This window comes from Prunus mume, linkage group LG1 (genome assembly GCF_029339155.1).
Source record: "Prunus mume cultivar Tortuosa linkage group LG1, ASM2933915v1, whole genome shotgun sequence".
Lineage (NCBI taxonomy): Eukaryota > Viridiplantae > Streptophyta > Magnoliopsida > Rosales > Rosaceae > Prunus > Prunus mume.
In genome coordinates, this window is record NC_142698.1 from 12,913,251 (window position 1) to 12,929,565 (window position 16,315).

The following is a 16,315-nucleotide window of genomic DNA, read 5'->3' on the forward strand; positions in this document are numbered from 1 at the left end:
GTCATTATTGTACGAATATCATATATTTTTTATTATCCCTCCATGTTATCCTATTGTTTATAATGACGTCGACACAATAATAACGCAGACGTCCGGATGAGAGAAGAACTGTAAATATATGTAGGTTAAAGAGACTAATATCTTACATAAAAATAAAAATACAATTTTAACATTTTAAAAGCTAGCTTATGCCATCTCTGAAAATACTCAAATTTAAACACCGCCTACCCATATGCATATAAAATATTGTTATATATTCATTATGAAAACTACATATAAGCATTAAGCTTTTCTGGTATGGCAAGACACATATCCATTTGGAACCTGTATCTATCAACAAAAATATCAAACAATAAATTCTGTACCAGAAATTAGCAAAAGTAAATTGTGGACCAAATATAGAAAAACAAAACAAAAAATTCTGGACCAAAAATAATAAAACATTAAATTGAGAGTGGCACGTGCGGGGGCAAACACAAGTTGCAGCTACCAGTCAGGGGCGTAGAATTTTAGTTTAGTGATTGAGAGGGCGAATACCGCCACGTGTCCCCATCCTCCCAACTAACTTTCCAAAGGCCAGAAAGAAATCTTCAGAGTTCAAATCAAACCCTGAAAAGAGTCAAAACCCTATGCTCATTGCTACATGCCAAACACTTGTCTCAAGACAATATATGTATTTATTTCAAAAACCTCCAAACTTGGCTTCATTCATATTCCAAGGGCAAAGCTGACATACCAAATATATATATATATATATATTTATTTATTTATATAAGCGATATTCTTCTTTAAATTAATCTAAATTACGAGAAAAATGATATGAATTCGGTGCATAATAAAGAGTACATTTGCTCTAACCAATTAGAAATTTGTTAAAAGTTAGACTCAAGAGCTCTCATCAACCAATAAGTCACTTGGCTCATAATATTAACCAGCAGAACCGGCTAAGTTATTTATTTTATTTAAAAAAATTCTCATTATTTTGATTGATTTGTTTGGATAAAGATAGATTATAAAAAAAATCTAAGATAACGATCAGGTAGAAGATTATTTACACATTAATTCAAAATAGTTAAATTTGTCTAATCCATAGAATGATTAGTCTGACAACATATGTATTGCAGTATACTAATTAACTTAAATTAGATGTGCATACAAAATGGATATTGTAATTATATTAATAAAAAGATAAATATTATAAGGAGATCTAGATGGCAAACGATGTTATAATAAAATAATTTAGGAACTGTTATTGGCACTTGAAAAAGATTATCAAGTACCTTTTTTTTATGTAATGTATATATCCTTCATATTTTCATACAAAAATAAGTGTACGATGATTTTTTTGGAATATAATAATTTAAGTAAAAAGAAAGCAAGAAACATTATGATACAAAGTTACATGGATACTTAATCGATTACCAACTAATTGTACATGTATGCATTCCTTTATTCAATATGCTAAAGCTACTTGCATTCACATCATTGCAAAGTCTATAGTCTCCATGAAAATTATTGGTGGTACATGATTGAAACTTTTTGCACTTCAAAAGTTATCATCATAACTTCATACCTATCCAGAAAACAAGTGCTTCAAGAAATATGTGATTGAGTTCTCACTAACTCACTATAGAGATTGATAAAACGAGAAGTAAAAGACGAAATGATTTGAGAGAGTTAATTAGATAATTTAAATTACAATTAACTAGAGAGTGACAATGTGAGTTAAGCCAGTTGGTTAGAATAGTGAGTCCGCTTCTCTTGTACCTAAGTTCGTGTTCCCCTTTTAGAAGAGTAGATTAATTTAAAGTATTTAGACTATCGCTTATACAAACAAAAACTCACACACATATAATCCAAATTATTAGTAGGAAGAACGGAAAAAAAAAGGGGTAGGGTTTCAGAATGGAAGAGTGTATACTTTTGTGTATTATATGCATGCAAGATCAACTGGCTGGGGCCGAAATGAACCTTAATCTCTCTGCCCCCACCCTATCCCTCAACTCTGTGGGCACTTCATATACTGCTAGAACAAAATCCACAGAAGTTTTCAGATTTTATATACTTTTTTTTTTCTTTCTGCTTATAGCTTTTGCCAATGGGGTTCATATTTTGTGCTGTCTGGTTGTACTCTTGTATCTTCTTCCCATCCATCAATTTTTTATGTTGGCACTGTTATTATTTTTGTCATGGTTATAGTTTATGTGGTTGTAAAGGATATGAAATTAAGTGCTATTAATTTATGTTGTCCTATCTTAGTATTGATTATCATATACAGTACTTTGCCTATATGTTCTTTGGTGTATTTCATTCTAGATTTTCACCATTTTCACTCGAAATTATGTGGATATCATATCGATTTTGAAGGACTTTTTTTAAAGTGCTTTTCTTCACCACAGCAAAACTGAGTTTTTATTATTATTTTAAACCCTGTACATAGTTTTTTTATTATTTATATTTGTGGTCAAATTGTCATAGTGGCTTAGCTTGCTACCAATAATATCATCATCACTTCTACAATGTTGAAGCCAACAACACTTTTGTTTGTCGACAATCAAATATAATAACACAATGTTTTTGAGATCAAAACTTTTGTAAAATATCTAATATTAATTTTATAATTTTTTTAATACAATCGATAATCTAAACTACAAGGAAAATGAGAGTTTCTCACACACACACTATAAAAGTGTTATGAAGATTCAACTGGCACTAATACAAGTTAATATAATTTTTTATTGGACTAGACTTCGTTGACATGAATTATTCTATAAAAAAAACACTACTTGCCACACCTAAGACAAATAAACCCTTACTCAACAAAAGAAAGAAAAAAAAAATCCACTTTTCTTATATTTCTCAATAAGATAAATCTTGTAATAGTTTTCACAAACTTCACACCCATCCATGCCTCACCTAACTTCCTCTCTGCCCTATTTTTCTGCTACCCAAACCTAACCATCTACCATTTCCCATTTATATATGGTGGATTGGATAAACTTTATATGTAGGGAAAATCTAGAGCATGGCAACCAATCCATGACATCTTTACCATTTTTAATTGTACATCATGATTCTTAGGTGGCTTTTTGTAATATATTAACTTGAACCCTAAACAAATGAAGAGCAGCAATCAAAATCTAACTAAATTTACTCTTTCACCCTACCACTTCCCTCATCCACATTCAAGATTCATGGGCAATCTAGTCTTTTTAACTTAGTAAATAAGTAACATAAGAATGGGACCTCAAAGTTCGAACTTTAATATGAGGTTTGAAACACAGCAAATCCCACCTGGCCACGTGTCCATTTGGAGATGACATTTTCCCAAGTAGCTTGACAGCATTAGTGGGCTCTCAAGTGCATTTAAACACCCTATAATTTGTCCCACTGTGGGACCCGCCCTGTAATTTCTATATTATTATAGGTCCCCCCCGGCCTATACATATAGCTAGCAGGATCAGAGAGTCAAAAGAGAAACAGAGACGGGTAGTTGGACGTGCCACTAGGCTCTAGGGCTCCTCCTTCAAGCTACTGCTTACCGAGTCAGTTTTTAAGACCCAAAAAATAAACTACATAAATGAAAAGAACCCAATTTGCAGTTTCCTTTTTTTATGCTTCCTACACAACCCAAACTTGCATTTCTGCAGTTGCTAAGTACTAAATCCCAAGACCAAGTTTTTGAAAGCCAAAAATACTAAAACTTTACAATAAAAACAATAAAATATAGTTGAAATAGTCGGGTTCTTTCATTTTTTTCATGTTTTTCTTGGCAACATTTCCTTGTGTCAAAGTGTTGGAATTTTGTTTCAAAAGTCTAGGCATCACCGTCTTTCTTTCTTTCTCCATCAGAAGGGTACTGTTCAAAACACCCTAGGAATACCATGAACAGCTAAACCGCTCGTTTTTGCCTTCTGTGCTGTAGCTGTATTTACGTACTTGGCTCAAAAGAAGACAAGCCCATTACTTTTTTTGTAAGATTATTATTATAGTGTTCATAGACAAAGCTGCTGTTTTTTCTCTCCCCCTCTCTCCATTCTCCAAGGTAAAGCTCTGGTTTTTGTCACGTTTTGTTAAAGATTTAAAATTTTCTATTCTCAGAGCTAAACTTTCTATGCCCTTTATTTTATTTTGTTTTCTTATGAAATTTGTGGTTCTGCAATGCAGACTAAGCTAATTGTTATAAGCTTGGCATATAAGATCCAGTTGAACCAGCAAATTTCTTAGTTTTCGAGTTGAAGCCATTCGGGGTCTGTTGCTAGTTCCTTTACTCTTATTCTTTTCTTCTTTTACTTTGTAAATGCTATCTGATGTCTGATTTACACCTGACTGTGGTCTGTGTTTTAGTTTTTAGAGTTTCTGGGATTTGCGTGACTTTGTATTTACTTATTTTACTTTAACCATACCTCTGAAAGTCTATGTTACTCTGCATCTCTTGTTGCTTTCTTCAAAATCTGGTACTTTTTCTTTTTGGGATTAATTTCCTTTTCTTTTCTGTTCATTGGAAGAAAATATGTTGGTTTTCAATTCTGTATTCTTGCAATTTCATTGATAGCTCGGAAAATTTGTTGAGCATATCTATTAGATTTTGATTTAATTTATTAATTCATTCAACTTTTACCTCTTGGAAAGAAACGAAGAAATTGTGTCAGATGTATGAAAAGTTATACGATTGGGATATAAAGATTATACTCATGTACACAGATGGTTGCTCATGTCACTTGTAGGAAAAGTTACATGTCATGACTTGATTTGTGGTTCAACATATGATTTTTGAAGAAAAACTATCAGAATTGCTCCGACTTTTTACTGTCTTGTTCCGACGGTTTCTTTCAGAAAATCTTAAGTGGTTGGTTGTAATGGGAATTTATGGAGAAATTACTAATTTTGTATTTGTGTTTGCAATGGGAATTTACCTATGCCTGAATAGGAAGCAGATGAGCAAGATTATGCCTGCTCGAAGATGTGAACTTGGATAATATACTGATTTTTTAATATTTCAAAATTTTAAAAGGGGATCCACTTCTATGTTTTTCGTTTTGATAAACAGTTTCATGAATGGTGCAATACAAGTTCAAAGAAAGATCTTTATGAAAACACTACATTCTTTATTCAACCATGGCTAGATTTTAAAGAAAACTTGAAAATGACATTTCATTTCGGAGACCCAGATGAGTATTCAGGAAACAATATTGGTTATTGCAAATTCTGTTCAGTCATCGCTGTTTGTTTTGTCTATTATGTGAGTGCTTTGGTGTTGTGGCTAGTTGTTGGCACGTAATGTGCTTTATGATAATAGAGAGTCTGGACTAGATTTTAGAAATGTTCCTTGACTTAAATGCAACCTTGATCAATTATTTACTTTGATGGGAATAATTCCTAATCCCATGAAGTTAAAGAACACATTTGTGTGGCAATTTCTGTGCTTGCCTGCCCTACTCAAATGATGCATTACTTTGAAAGTAATGGCAGCAAAAATATGAGAGTAGAGGGATTTTTCTGAGACTATTTTCTGATCTGCCAATCCAATTCCCAAATGCAGCCTAAGGCTCATTTTGTCTGGTTGATAATGAATGCATTAAGCCGAAGTTTAACCTTTCCATGTCTTGTAATTTAGAAGAATGCTGTACTCTTAAAAATTTCTTTGGTTCTTCATCTTCTTGTTAGTTTACTAATTCATGTTATGATCCTGATATCATGCAGGTTGAAGTAGATTGAGCTTTGCACATCTGGAGCCAACATGTGTAATAGCAGCTGAGCACCAGTTAATTATTAATCCATGTCAAGCTTGGCCTCCTGACTTTGTCGTAACTTTTTATTGCTTTCTGGAGGGAAATATACAGAGTATATTCCAGGCATAAGATGATGGGACTTCGATGTTCTCCTGTATCTCATGATAGTATGCCATGCACCAAAAACACCTAGTTGGAACATAACATAATCATTTGGAAATGGATATTAAGGAGGCAGAGCGGGTAGTTATAGCTAAACCAGTTGCTTCAAGGCCTACTTGTTCAAGCTTTAGGTCCTTCACGGAGCTTCTTGCAGGAGCTATCGATGCCTCTCCTTCTAATATATCTTCTGAAACTGCTGTTCCTGCCATCAGACCAAAGACTGTGAGGTTCAAGCCAACGGTGAATCATGCTGTCTCTGGATTGGTTTCTTCCCAGGTGACCTTAATTCTACTAAATGCTTGTCTCTTTTGAAAAGTTCTTTCCTTCTGAGTGTTGGTGCCCATAAATTTCAGGCAGAGATGTCTGGTACTGCACATAGTAATTCATCAGAGAAGATCTCAAAATCAGACAGCAGAGCAAGTGTGGTATACAAACCATTGGCAAAAGTTGTATCAAGGGCAACTGTTTCTGTCTTGGCAAATATGGTCAGTAGCAAGGTATTGTATGTTTGTAATTTAACTGAATAAATGTGACTTTCCTGGTAATAAATGTGATTTTTCTGAGTATTATCTGTGGTATGTAGAATAAATGTGTTAAGTACATGAACTTGGAAAATGTGGTGAAACTTTTGAACCTCAAATTTGGAAAAAAACTTATCTTTTTTTTGGTTCAATGTTACCAGGGAAACTTCAATACCAGCCACCAATCTACACAATCATCAGTCGAGGCTGGTATTCTACATCAAAATCAAGATAAATGCTTTAGATCCCAACTTAGCCCAAATCTGCGCCATAATAATCCATCATGTGCTGAGACAAATCAGACAATAGAGCCTTTGAAGATAGCATCACAAAATGTGGAAGAGGATCCAAAACATATACCGTCCACAGCCAATACTGATAGGCCTTCTTATGATGGGTATAATTGGAGAAAATATGGACAGAAGCAAGTCAAAGGAAGTGAGTACCCGCGAAGTTACTATAAGTGCACACATCCAAATTGTCCTGTGAAAAAGAAGGTTGAGAGATCTTTGGATGGACAGATTGCTGAGATTGTCTACAAGGGTGAACACAACCACTCAAAGCCTCAACCTCCAAAGAAAAGCTCATCGGGGACGCAAGGGTTAGGCTTAGCATCTGATGGAACTGGTCAAGATACCAACAACCGGTTATGGAATAGTCAACTTAATGAAAGGAATGAAGGTTCTGAAGGTAGAGTAGAGGATCAGAATGAAGTTGGACTACCTGCGCATTCTTATCAAAGTAAAGCTCCACTACTTTATGATCCTCTTGCAAGTGGAGGAATAAATGCTGGTGGTGGAACTCCTGATAATTCTTGTGGTCTTAGTGGAGAATGTGAGGAAGGAAGCAAGGGACCTGAAGCAGAGGATTATGAACCTAGAAGTAAAAGAAGGTAGGATCATTCAGTAGCAGGTAGATGAAAATCAAAGGCCTATGCTTTAGATTAGCAATGCATATTTTAGCTTAGAAAGGTAGTGCACCTTAACATTTGAAACAAAACTATGATTGCTTATCATTGTTATGGTTATATACTAGTTTGTATCCATTTTCTTGCCTCTTCCCTTCTCTGTGCTTGACGTTGACCGCATGGAATAAATATGCTTTCGATGTATCTTGATTCTTTCATTCTTAATGAGCATTTCTATCATAATTTTATCTATTCAACTTTAATGTCATTGACGATGTTTACCTATGCTTTGTCCTTCAGAAAAAGCGAGAATCAATCGAATGAAGGGGGCATATCAGGAGAAGGTGTGCCAGATCCCCGTGTTGTGGTGCAAAGTTCTGTAGATTCTGATATGACGGGTGATGGCTTCCGTTGGAGGAAATATGGGCAGAAGGTTGTTAAGGGAAATCCATATCCCAGGTGAGAAAGATTTTTCTCTCTCTTTTAGTCAATGTATCCAGACCTCTTAGAACAATTGCCTAATAATCCTCTTGCATGAGTATCACCTGTCTGTCTGAGCTGGTAATTACCTCGGAAATCCTTTTTTTTTGGGGGGGGGGGCGCCCAATGTGATAAATGTAAACCTCAAATTGACCCCTTTCGATTATGTTAAGACTCGGTTGATTAAGCTGTTCATAAATGGCTGAAGTACATTCATGACATTTACAACGGGACACAGGATTCTCTTTGGCTAGCAAGCTTGTGCTTACACAATCTGGCTTTCTTCGATCTTGCAGAAGTTACTATAGATGCACCAGTCTCAAATGCAGTGTGCGTAAGCATGTCGAAAGAGTCTCAGACGATCCCAAAGCTTTTATTACAACATACGAGGGAAAGCACAACCATGACATGCCACTGAGGAACACAAACCCAGGAGCATCCGAAAAGGATGCACAGGCCCCAACAACCAAAGAAAAGCCATGAATGACCACCACATCACATTCACACTTTGGGATCAAAATGTCTCAACCTCATCCCCATGCTTGGCTCAGAAGATCTCAGACACCAAATAAACTAGTGCTGTGATTTTGATGCCCACCTTGAATGGTCTGCTGCAATGCCAATCATTTTACTTGGGAATCTCTTTGAAGGCTGCTTGTGGAGACAGCTTTTATGTGGGTTTTTCTGGAAACATAAAATGGGTGAAAATATTTTGGCTAATTTTCCCTGTTGCTGCTTCCTTCATTTAGCTCAGCATGAGAGTTGCATTCTTTCTCTCTCTTGGCCTTTATATAACAAAACTTTCTTACACATGTTAATGGCAATTAGGTTGAACTTGTTAGTGCTCCTCCCAATAACTCGGTAAGTACAAGGATAGAGAGTAAGTTTAAGGATTATTCAATTCCCAGTGGGTAATAATTGTGCTATTTTTGTTATATAGAAAAGTTGTACACTTTAATTATGCAGGCTGCTTTGGACTTTTGGATACTTTGGCAAGTCCGGGTTGTCTTTGATCCAACAGATTCGATGAAAACTTCTGCTATGTTTATCCTTCTAATTAATGGCCGTCATTGAACTATATTTGTATCTTTTTTTTCATGTTAGTTTGGTTCATTCTCATCACAATTCAATCTCCGTACGAGAATCAGAAACAAAAGTTGATAATCTCATAAAATGGGAAACAATTATTCTTGACTCGAATCATACTGTTACGTTCCTCTATTATGGAGTAATTTTTCGGTGTGACAAGTATACTGCCACATGTATTTATTTATTGATATTATATCTTAAGAGGTCCATAATATATGAACTATATCGTTCATCCATATTTCGACAAATGAATTAATAACACCATGTGACAATGTAATCATAACACTAAAATTTCTCCAATGATATCATATTTAAGTCCGTATAATTTTATTGAATTTTGAAGTTTACCAGAAGAAACTTTGACTTGTCAAGCACGCTGATTGATCTCAAACAAGCTCAGATATCATATTAGGCCCATTCCCCCGTCTTGGATGGTGCAATGTTTAATTCAAACCACATTTGACCTGGCTACTTTTCATGTGTCATCTCCTCCTTTCTGCTCTAATTTTAAGCACAATTTGGAAGCTTTCTATTGTCCTGACCGTAACTCACGCATCCTTTGCCGTTGCTGGTATGCTAAGGTTTCATATCAAATTGTCAATTCATCCTCCGTTGCTGGTACCCCAATAAAATCTAAAGTTAAATACTTCAAAATAAATAAAGGGAAAACCTTTATTTTTCTTCTCTGTGTTGGAAAAATATGCTACAATTGGTGTGCCATTTTAGTTTATACGAGCCTTGACGTGTTAAATATTCTGTGAACCTGGGATTTCAGAGGAGCATTTGAACAAACTTTGTGCTCTTTAAAAGTCATCTCACAAGCGAAACGGTTGCCAAGGCATGATTTGTGGGTGGAGTCTCGGCGGGGACCGACCATGGTCAAAGTTCAATGAATTTGCGGCATAAATAACTTCATGGAGAAGATCAATTTTAACATTAGGCACAACATACCATATTTCACGGGGAATTTTTTTTGCGTCTTGGTCCATAACAGATTATATAATCTAATGATATAAAGCCTTTTATACCCTCTATTATAAGATTGAGTGTTTAACTTATTCCTTTCTCACATGGATGTGGCATAGCTTTACTAGGGTAGGGGTTTTAGCTTTAATAGTAGAACATTTCACCGATTATCATTCGGTCTAATAATATTAATTTTTATTTCATTAGAGGAGATTTTGAGTTAAAATTTGACGGCTGATGAATAAAATCCAAAAAAAATAGTTTTGACTTAATCTGCCGCCTTCAATAAAAAAAAGAAAAGAAAAATTATTCTTTGGTAAGATTTTTCAGTAAGAATGTACTTTTTCTATTAAAAACCTTTATCCAAGGATTTCAATTTGGAATAACTTTAACTTATTTTAGTGGCCTATTGGGCATAAACATGAGTTTTTTTTTTTGCATAAGTTACACACATGTGATGGCTCTACAAGCTGAGGAAGGTTCAGGCAACTCAAAGTCCACGTTTGCACCACAATTGATTTAACATAATATATATATATATATATATATATATATATATACATTACATTGTGCTTTTTATGATAAAAACAATAGTTGGGTCGAATCTTTTACCTAAACTTGTGTCCAAGTCTCAAATATATCCCATAACAATAAAAATAAGGGTAGGTAGGATCGAAAATGTGCTCACTTCTAAGTTCCAAAAGAAAATTTATAATATTCGAACGTGATCAACACCATCAAATCAAAGTCACAGACCAAAAATAAAACTCTATTGGGTCTTTTATATTGGGACAAAAATAGTGAACCAAATGCAGGGTCCAAAATGAACCATTTGTGACCAGCTGTGAGCTTGTGAGTGCGACTAAAATTGAAAGGGGGATAGAAAACTCCACAGTAAGCTTTTCATACACGCAAGGCCCTTGAAAATGATCTACACCGTTGAGCATGTGGGCCCTATAGCTAAAAGTCACAGAAAGGTTCAATCTTGTCCATCCATTTGGCACCCATATTTTTTTTAAGCTTATTGAAAATATTATCAACAAGCTAGGACTTTTGGGAAAGAAGAAATGAAAAATTGACGTTGCATAAACAAAATGATAGAGAGAGAGAGAGAGAGGGAGTATGTGTGTTCTAATTTGTAAAGTTCTGAACTTTCAACATACAAAGTTACAAGGGGCCGCAAGCTCTCGCTATCAGTTTGCTGCTCGTGTTGGGTTTTTGCTTTTGGGTTATTTGGGAGTTGGGGAGGGTTGATTGTTTATCTTTTAGTCTCTGTGCTGTGGATAGTGGTCTCCTGCTTTCTCTCTGAGTCTTTGGCTTCGCAGAGAGAAATAAGAGTATATAAAAACATGGGTTGGATTCCCTGTTCTGGTAAATCCAACAGTAAAGCGAAGACCAAGAAGGAAAGGAAGAATACGATAGAGTTGCAGGAAAAGCCGCTTGATCAGATCAAACCCACTTCAGGTACTTCTAGTTTCAGGTCCGTTAGCATATTGTGTGAGTGTGACCCTTTTGTTTTTAATCTAACTTCAGCTCAATCTGTTATGCTTTTTATTGGGTTTGCTTGGCTCTCCATATGTTGTTGTTTTAAGTTGAGCAGAAACTTATATATTTCATATGAAGTTCAAGGTCCAAGTGGGAAAAATCGAGGCTTGATTGCTTGACTAATCATCTTACAATTTAAATTGCCTTTTGCATTATCTGATGTTTTGTTGAGGATTCATAATTCTGGTTTTATTTCTTCATGTGAATAAAATCCTACATCTACTTATAAAAGTTCTCACTTTTCTTACCTTCTTTTCCATGTTTGATTTCAGGAATTTCAAAGACAAATTCCACCTTGAGTGTCAAGGAGGATCCCAAAGATGGAGGGTCTGATCGCATTGCAGCACAGACTTTTGTATTCCGTGAGTTGGCAGCTGCAACTAGAAATTTCAGAGCAGAATGTCTTTTGGGTGAGGGCGGCTTTGGTCGAGTATATAAAGGACGTTTGGAAAGTACCCATCAGGTTAGGCATGATTATCTTTTCATTTTATTGAACATGAAAAAGTTCAAAGTTTTGCGTGTGCATCATTTGCTTGCCAAGGGATTGAGCTTCTAATATGTACAATGTAGTTGGACATGGAATTGAACCTTCTTGATATGTTTGGTGCAGGTAGTAGCTATCAAACAACTTGATCGTAATGGGTTACAAGGGAACAGGGAATTCCTTGTTGAAGTGTTGATGTTAAGTCTTCTTCACCACCCTAATCTTGTTAATCTTATTGGTTATTGTGCTGATGGAGATCAAAGGCTGCTTGTTTATGAATATATGCCCCTAGGATCTTTAGAGGACCATTTACATGGTATATATTCCATCAGCTTCAAATTTTCTTTCACCTTTCTTATCTATTTAGTATGATTTTCTGTAGAAATTGGTTTCATAAGCTTGTTTTGCAGATATATCACCTGGTAAGAGACGACTTGATTGGAATACAAGAATGAAAATAGCCGCTGGGGCAGCAAAGGGATTGGAGTATTTACATGACAAAGCAAGTCCTCCTGTTATATACAGAGATTTGAAATGCTCCAACATATTGCTTGGTGAAGGGTATCATCCAAAGCTGTCCGATTTTGGCTTAGCCAAACTTGGCCCTGTTGGGGATAACACCCATGTATCTACAAGGGTTATGGGAACCTATGGATATTGTGCTCCCGAGTATGCTATGACAGGTCAATTGACTCTTAAATCAGACGTTTATAGCTTTGGGGTAGTTCTTTTGGAAGTTATAACAGGCAGGAAAGCAATTGACAATTCAAGAGCTACAGGAGAACAGAATTTGGTTGCATGGGTAAGAAATCCTGTTTGATCCCACATTTCAAAGACTTAATACTTTTTCTTAACTTTAGTTGTTAAATACTCAATCAACTATCTTGGTTAAAAAGCCTCAGGCTTGAGTAAATTATCTGGATGTTAATACTCGACTCCGAGAAGGCATCCTCAGACAGTTCTTAAATCAAGATGAGAAGCCTCTTTTCAGACAGTATTTATATTTATTTTTGAAAAGAACTGTATTCCTTATAGATAGTTGTGATAACGCCAGTTTGGATGCTCTGATGTGATAACCGCTTATACTTGCAGTATTTGTTTCAATCACTTTTATACAGTTAGTTTACTTGAGCATGATAGATATTTATAGGATGGAAATATATTGACAAAGTAGGGGGATGTAGTTTCATATTTTGCTTTTTATTAACTTTTTATTTATTCAAAAGCTAAGCTAGGTATTTATTTTTGTTATGTAATTCTAAAGCTTTATACCATGACCGACCATCAATAACGACTTCTGCAAACCAGAACTTATTTTGATCTTTAACACAAATATATATGACTACTTGTTTTCAGGCAAGACCCTTGTTTAAAGACCGAAAGAAATTTTCGCAAATGGCAGACCCAATGCTTCAGGGTCAGTATCCCCAAAGGGGCTTGTACCAAGCTCTGGCTGTTGCGGCAATGTGTGTACAGGAGCAGCCTAATATGCGGCCAGTTATAGCTGATGTTGTCACAGCTTTGACTTACCTTGCTTCACAGAAGCATGACCAGGAAACACAGCCAGTCCACAGCTCCCGTCTTGCCCCTTGTACTCCCCCTAGAACCAAGAGGGATAGTGAGAGGAAAGCTCAATTATGGTAGTGGACATGACACTAGAAGATTAAATTAAGGCTAGGTTGTAAGTTGTTGGGTTTCTTCCGAATGCTGGTGGCTGTTCTGAGGCTTGCCAGCTGTGGCATTGCTATGATACTGCCGGGTAGATGCTCATACGGTATGGATTAATATTTTTATGGCTGATGATAACAAGGACTCAGAGCTTAGTTCTGAATGCTTGTTAGCTGCAAGTTTTTTGCTTTCAGTTTTGTGTCATCACAGATGAAAAGCCCAATTTCCATCTCCATGTTGTCTTCTCAGAAAAACTTTCCTCCCCTTTCTGAATATATATAGAGCTAGAAGGCTGTATCATAACATCTTTGTGTGCCTTCTTGCAGTGGTTTCTCATTTGTATTTTTTACGTCCCTTAGGTATCTTTTGATACTGAGTACTTTTTTTCTTTTAAATGTTTCAAGTTTTGGGGGTATAGTTTTGCCTTGTATTTGACATATGGGAGTTGTGGAAAATGTAATTTTAAACCCTGTCAATATTGGTTTGTTTTTGGCTATAAGAAGCCTGTCAATGCTGCTTGGCTATCTTTCTACGTGAAATATTCAATTTGAATTGTGAGTGGAGGCGGCCCAAAAAAGGAGTGTTAAAATCGTTACCCGTTATAAATAGTTAAATCAACCACCGAACCTAGGTAAGAGCTAGAATCAGTTTCTCTGATACTTAAAATAATAATAATAAAAGAACCAAAAAAAAAAAAAAAACCTAACTACAGTCAATTTCAAGTAATGGTACTCATGATGACAATGCCTAACAAGTCTCAGTAATACAGCTAAGAAACGAAATTGTTAACCAAAAAGACAAAAACCTAAAGTAACCAAATTAACTGAAAGACCAACCCATGCTCTGGTTTGGGCGCATTTTAAATACTCTTTCGGACCCTCATAACCTCAAGGAGACTTTGCATGCAACATATACAGTCAAATCAAATCCAATCACAATTCTTCTGTCATACCAAACACTAAGAGCTCAAGACAGAGTGAGCACCGGAAATCTCTTGAGCTTTTTAGTGTTTGTGGCCAAAGGCCGATGGTTCACCATTTTCGCTTCGTTGATGATGATGGCTGGTTGTGGTACAATCTATTTCTTTGGGATTTATTGAGCTCAAAGTCACATTTGGTTATGACCAAGAAACCCTCAATTTTTTGAGCTTTTCCAAAGAACTTGGGGTCAACATTGGCATTTATGCAGAGGTTACACCAACATGGTTTGTGCTCCTCATTGGTGCAGCCATGAACTTCTCTGGCTACTTCATGATATGGCTAGCAGTTACAGTGAAGATTGCCAAGCCACAAATCTGGCAAATGGGTGCCTACATTTACATTGCAGCAAATTCTATGTGCTTTATAAACACAGGAATTGTTCCTGCATGTGTCAAAAACTTCCCAGAAAATCGTGGCAATATAGTTGGCCTCCTCAAAAGGTTACATTGGGCTTAGTGCGGCTATTATCACCCAAATTTATATAGCCTTTTATGGAGTTCAGGACAGGAAGAGTATTATTCTTCTGATTGGTTGGCTCCCAGCTGCAATCACACTTGTGTTTCTGCATACAATTCGTCCCATAAGAATCAGTACTGTGTTCTTCCAGTTTCTGTATGTATCAATTGGTTTGGCTTTGTTTCTCAAGGCAATAACTCTGCCTCAGAAATCGGTTGTGTCCCTCAGGTAGGTCAAGCCGCGACAGCTACGGTGGTCTGCATCATTGTTTTGCTTCCTCTCTGGATTACTGTACGAGAGGAATTATTCAACTGGAAATTAATAAAACAAGCACATCAGGTAACCATTGAGAAACCACAAGAAGGTAATTCCATCCAAACAAGAAGATCCTGCTTCTTCTTCTTCTTCTCAACGAGAACAACAAGAACTAGAGTATCAAGGGGTGAAGAAGGCGAAATGTGCATCTTTCGTCTCAAATGCGGTCAACAAGCCACTAGAGGAGATGACGATACCATTTCACAAGCACTTTTCAGCATTGACATGCTGATCATATTCATTGCAACCTTATTCGGACTTGGCTCAAGCTTTACTGCCACGGACAACCTAGGCCAAATCCGGGAAGCTTGGGGTACAAACCTCAGGCCATAAACACCTTTGTGTCACTCCACAGCATATGGAACTTTTTCAGTCGAATCTTTTCTAGGTTCCCCTCAGAAATCTTACTCATGAAATACAAAATCCCAAGACCCCTCATGCTCACTCTTGCCCTCATCTTGGCAGGCTTTGGCTACCTCTTCATTGTTTTTCCCTTCCCTGGTTCCTTGTACTTTGCTTCAGTCATCATCGGGTTTACTCTCGGGCTTCAACAATCATTTCCTGAGCTTTTCGGGTTGAAGCACTACACGCTGCTGTTGAATTTTAGCCAATTGATAAGCCCTCTTGCCTCTTATATATTGAATGTCAAGATCACTGGTGCGCTCTATGACAAATAGGCAATGAAGGAGCTTGCCAGGCTTGGTCTACAAAGTATCAAGGGCCAGCCTCTAACATGCAATGGAACTCAGTGTTATAAGCTGTCATTTACAATTTTGACTGCTGTCACACTGTTTGCAGCTCTCGGCTCACTTGTTTTGGTGAAGAGAACACTAAAATTCTACAGAAGTGAAATATACAAGAAGTTCAGAGACAATGCAGAGGAAGTAGTCAAGGCTGAAGAGAAATAAATGGCTTCATCATCACCGACTCATTAATGGAGGAAATAAAAACTTGACCTGAATCAACCTGAAGCTTCACTCGGAACTTAAAGTCGAAAGCCTATCCGAAAT

The 16,315-nt window shown here is 36.3% G+C and overlaps 2 protein-coding genes and 1 pseudogene across 5 annotated transcripts; all 3 read left to right on the forward strand.

Moving 5' to 3' along the window:
• Window positions 1-3,470: 3,470 nt before the first annotated feature.
• Window positions 3,471-8,880, forward strand: LOC103340389 (WRKY transcription factor 44). Of its 4 annotated transcripts, none has more exons than XM_008243823.3 (7): window positions 3,471-4,045; window positions 4,168-4,250; window positions 5,704-6,170; window positions 6,248-6,379; window positions 6,577-7,307; window positions 7,623-7,781; window positions 8,099-8,880. In XM_008243823.3, exons 3-7 carry the CDS (start codon window positions 5,952-5,954, stop codon window positions 8,283-8,285), a joined length of 1,428 nt encoding a protein of 475 aa, XP_008242045.2. In that variant the 5' UTR covers window positions 3,471-4,045; window positions 4,168-4,250; window positions 5,704-5,951; the 3' UTR covers window positions 8,286-8,880. The 4 variants fall into 4 exon arrangements, with proteins under 4 accessions (XP_008242045.2, XP_008242029.2, XP_008242036.2 ...); XM_008243807.2 differs by having other exon boundaries at window positions 3,474-4,045; window positions 6,248-6,391; XM_008243814.3 differs by lacking the exon at window positions 4,168-4,250 and having other exon boundaries at window positions 3,555-4,045; window positions 6,248-6,391.
• A 2,091-nt stretch (window positions 8,881-10,971) lies between these two features.
• CDL1 (Protein kinase superfamily protein) lies at window positions 10,972-14,065 on the forward strand. Its single transcript, XM_008243793.3, has 5 exons — window positions 10,972-11,321; window positions 11,675-11,865; window positions 12,013-12,202; window positions 12,297-12,688; window positions 13,243-14,065. Exons 1-5 carry the CDS (start codon window positions 11,207-11,209, stop codon window positions 13,528-13,530), a joined length of 1,176 nt encoding a protein of 391 aa, XP_008242015.2. The 5' UTR covers window positions 10,972-11,206; the 3' UTR covers window positions 13,531-14,065.
• A 190-nt stretch (window positions 14,066-14,255) lies between these two features.
• Window positions 14,256-16,266, forward strand: LOC103341170 (protein NUCLEAR FUSION DEFECTIVE 4-like; annotated as a pseudogene).
• The last annotated feature ends 49 nt before the right edge of the window (window positions 16,267-16,315 follow it).

What these genes read in the sequence shown, in the direction of transcription:
- LOC103340389 (XM_008243807.2), top strand. Translation starts at nt 5,952, where the DNA reads ATGGATATTAAGGAGGCAGAGCGGGTAGTTATAGCTAAACCAGTTGCT. An exon ending in CAAATATGGTCAGTAGCAAG is followed by an intron (nt 6,392 to 6,576) that starts GTATTGTATGTT and finishes CAATGTTACCAG; the next exon opens with GGAAACTTCAATACCAGCCA. An exon ending in AAGGGAAATCCATATCCCAG is followed by an intron (nt 7,782 to 8,098) that starts GTGAGAAAGATT and finishes TCGATCTTGCAG; the next exon opens with AAGTTACTATAGATGCACCA.
- CDL1 (XM_008243793.3), top strand. Translation starts at nt 11,207, where the DNA reads ATGGGTTGGATTCCCTGTTCTGGTAAATCCAACAGTAAAGCGAAGACC. An exon ending in TTTAGAGGACCATTTACATG is followed by an intron (nt 12,203 to 12,296) that starts GTATATATTCCA and finishes CTTGTTTTGCAG; the next exon opens with ATATATCACCTGGTAAGAGA. An exon ending in AACAGAATTTGGTTGCATGG is followed by an intron (nt 12,689 to 13,242) that starts GTAAGAAATCCT and finishes ACTTGTTTTCAG; the next exon opens with GCAAGACCCTTGTTTAAAGA.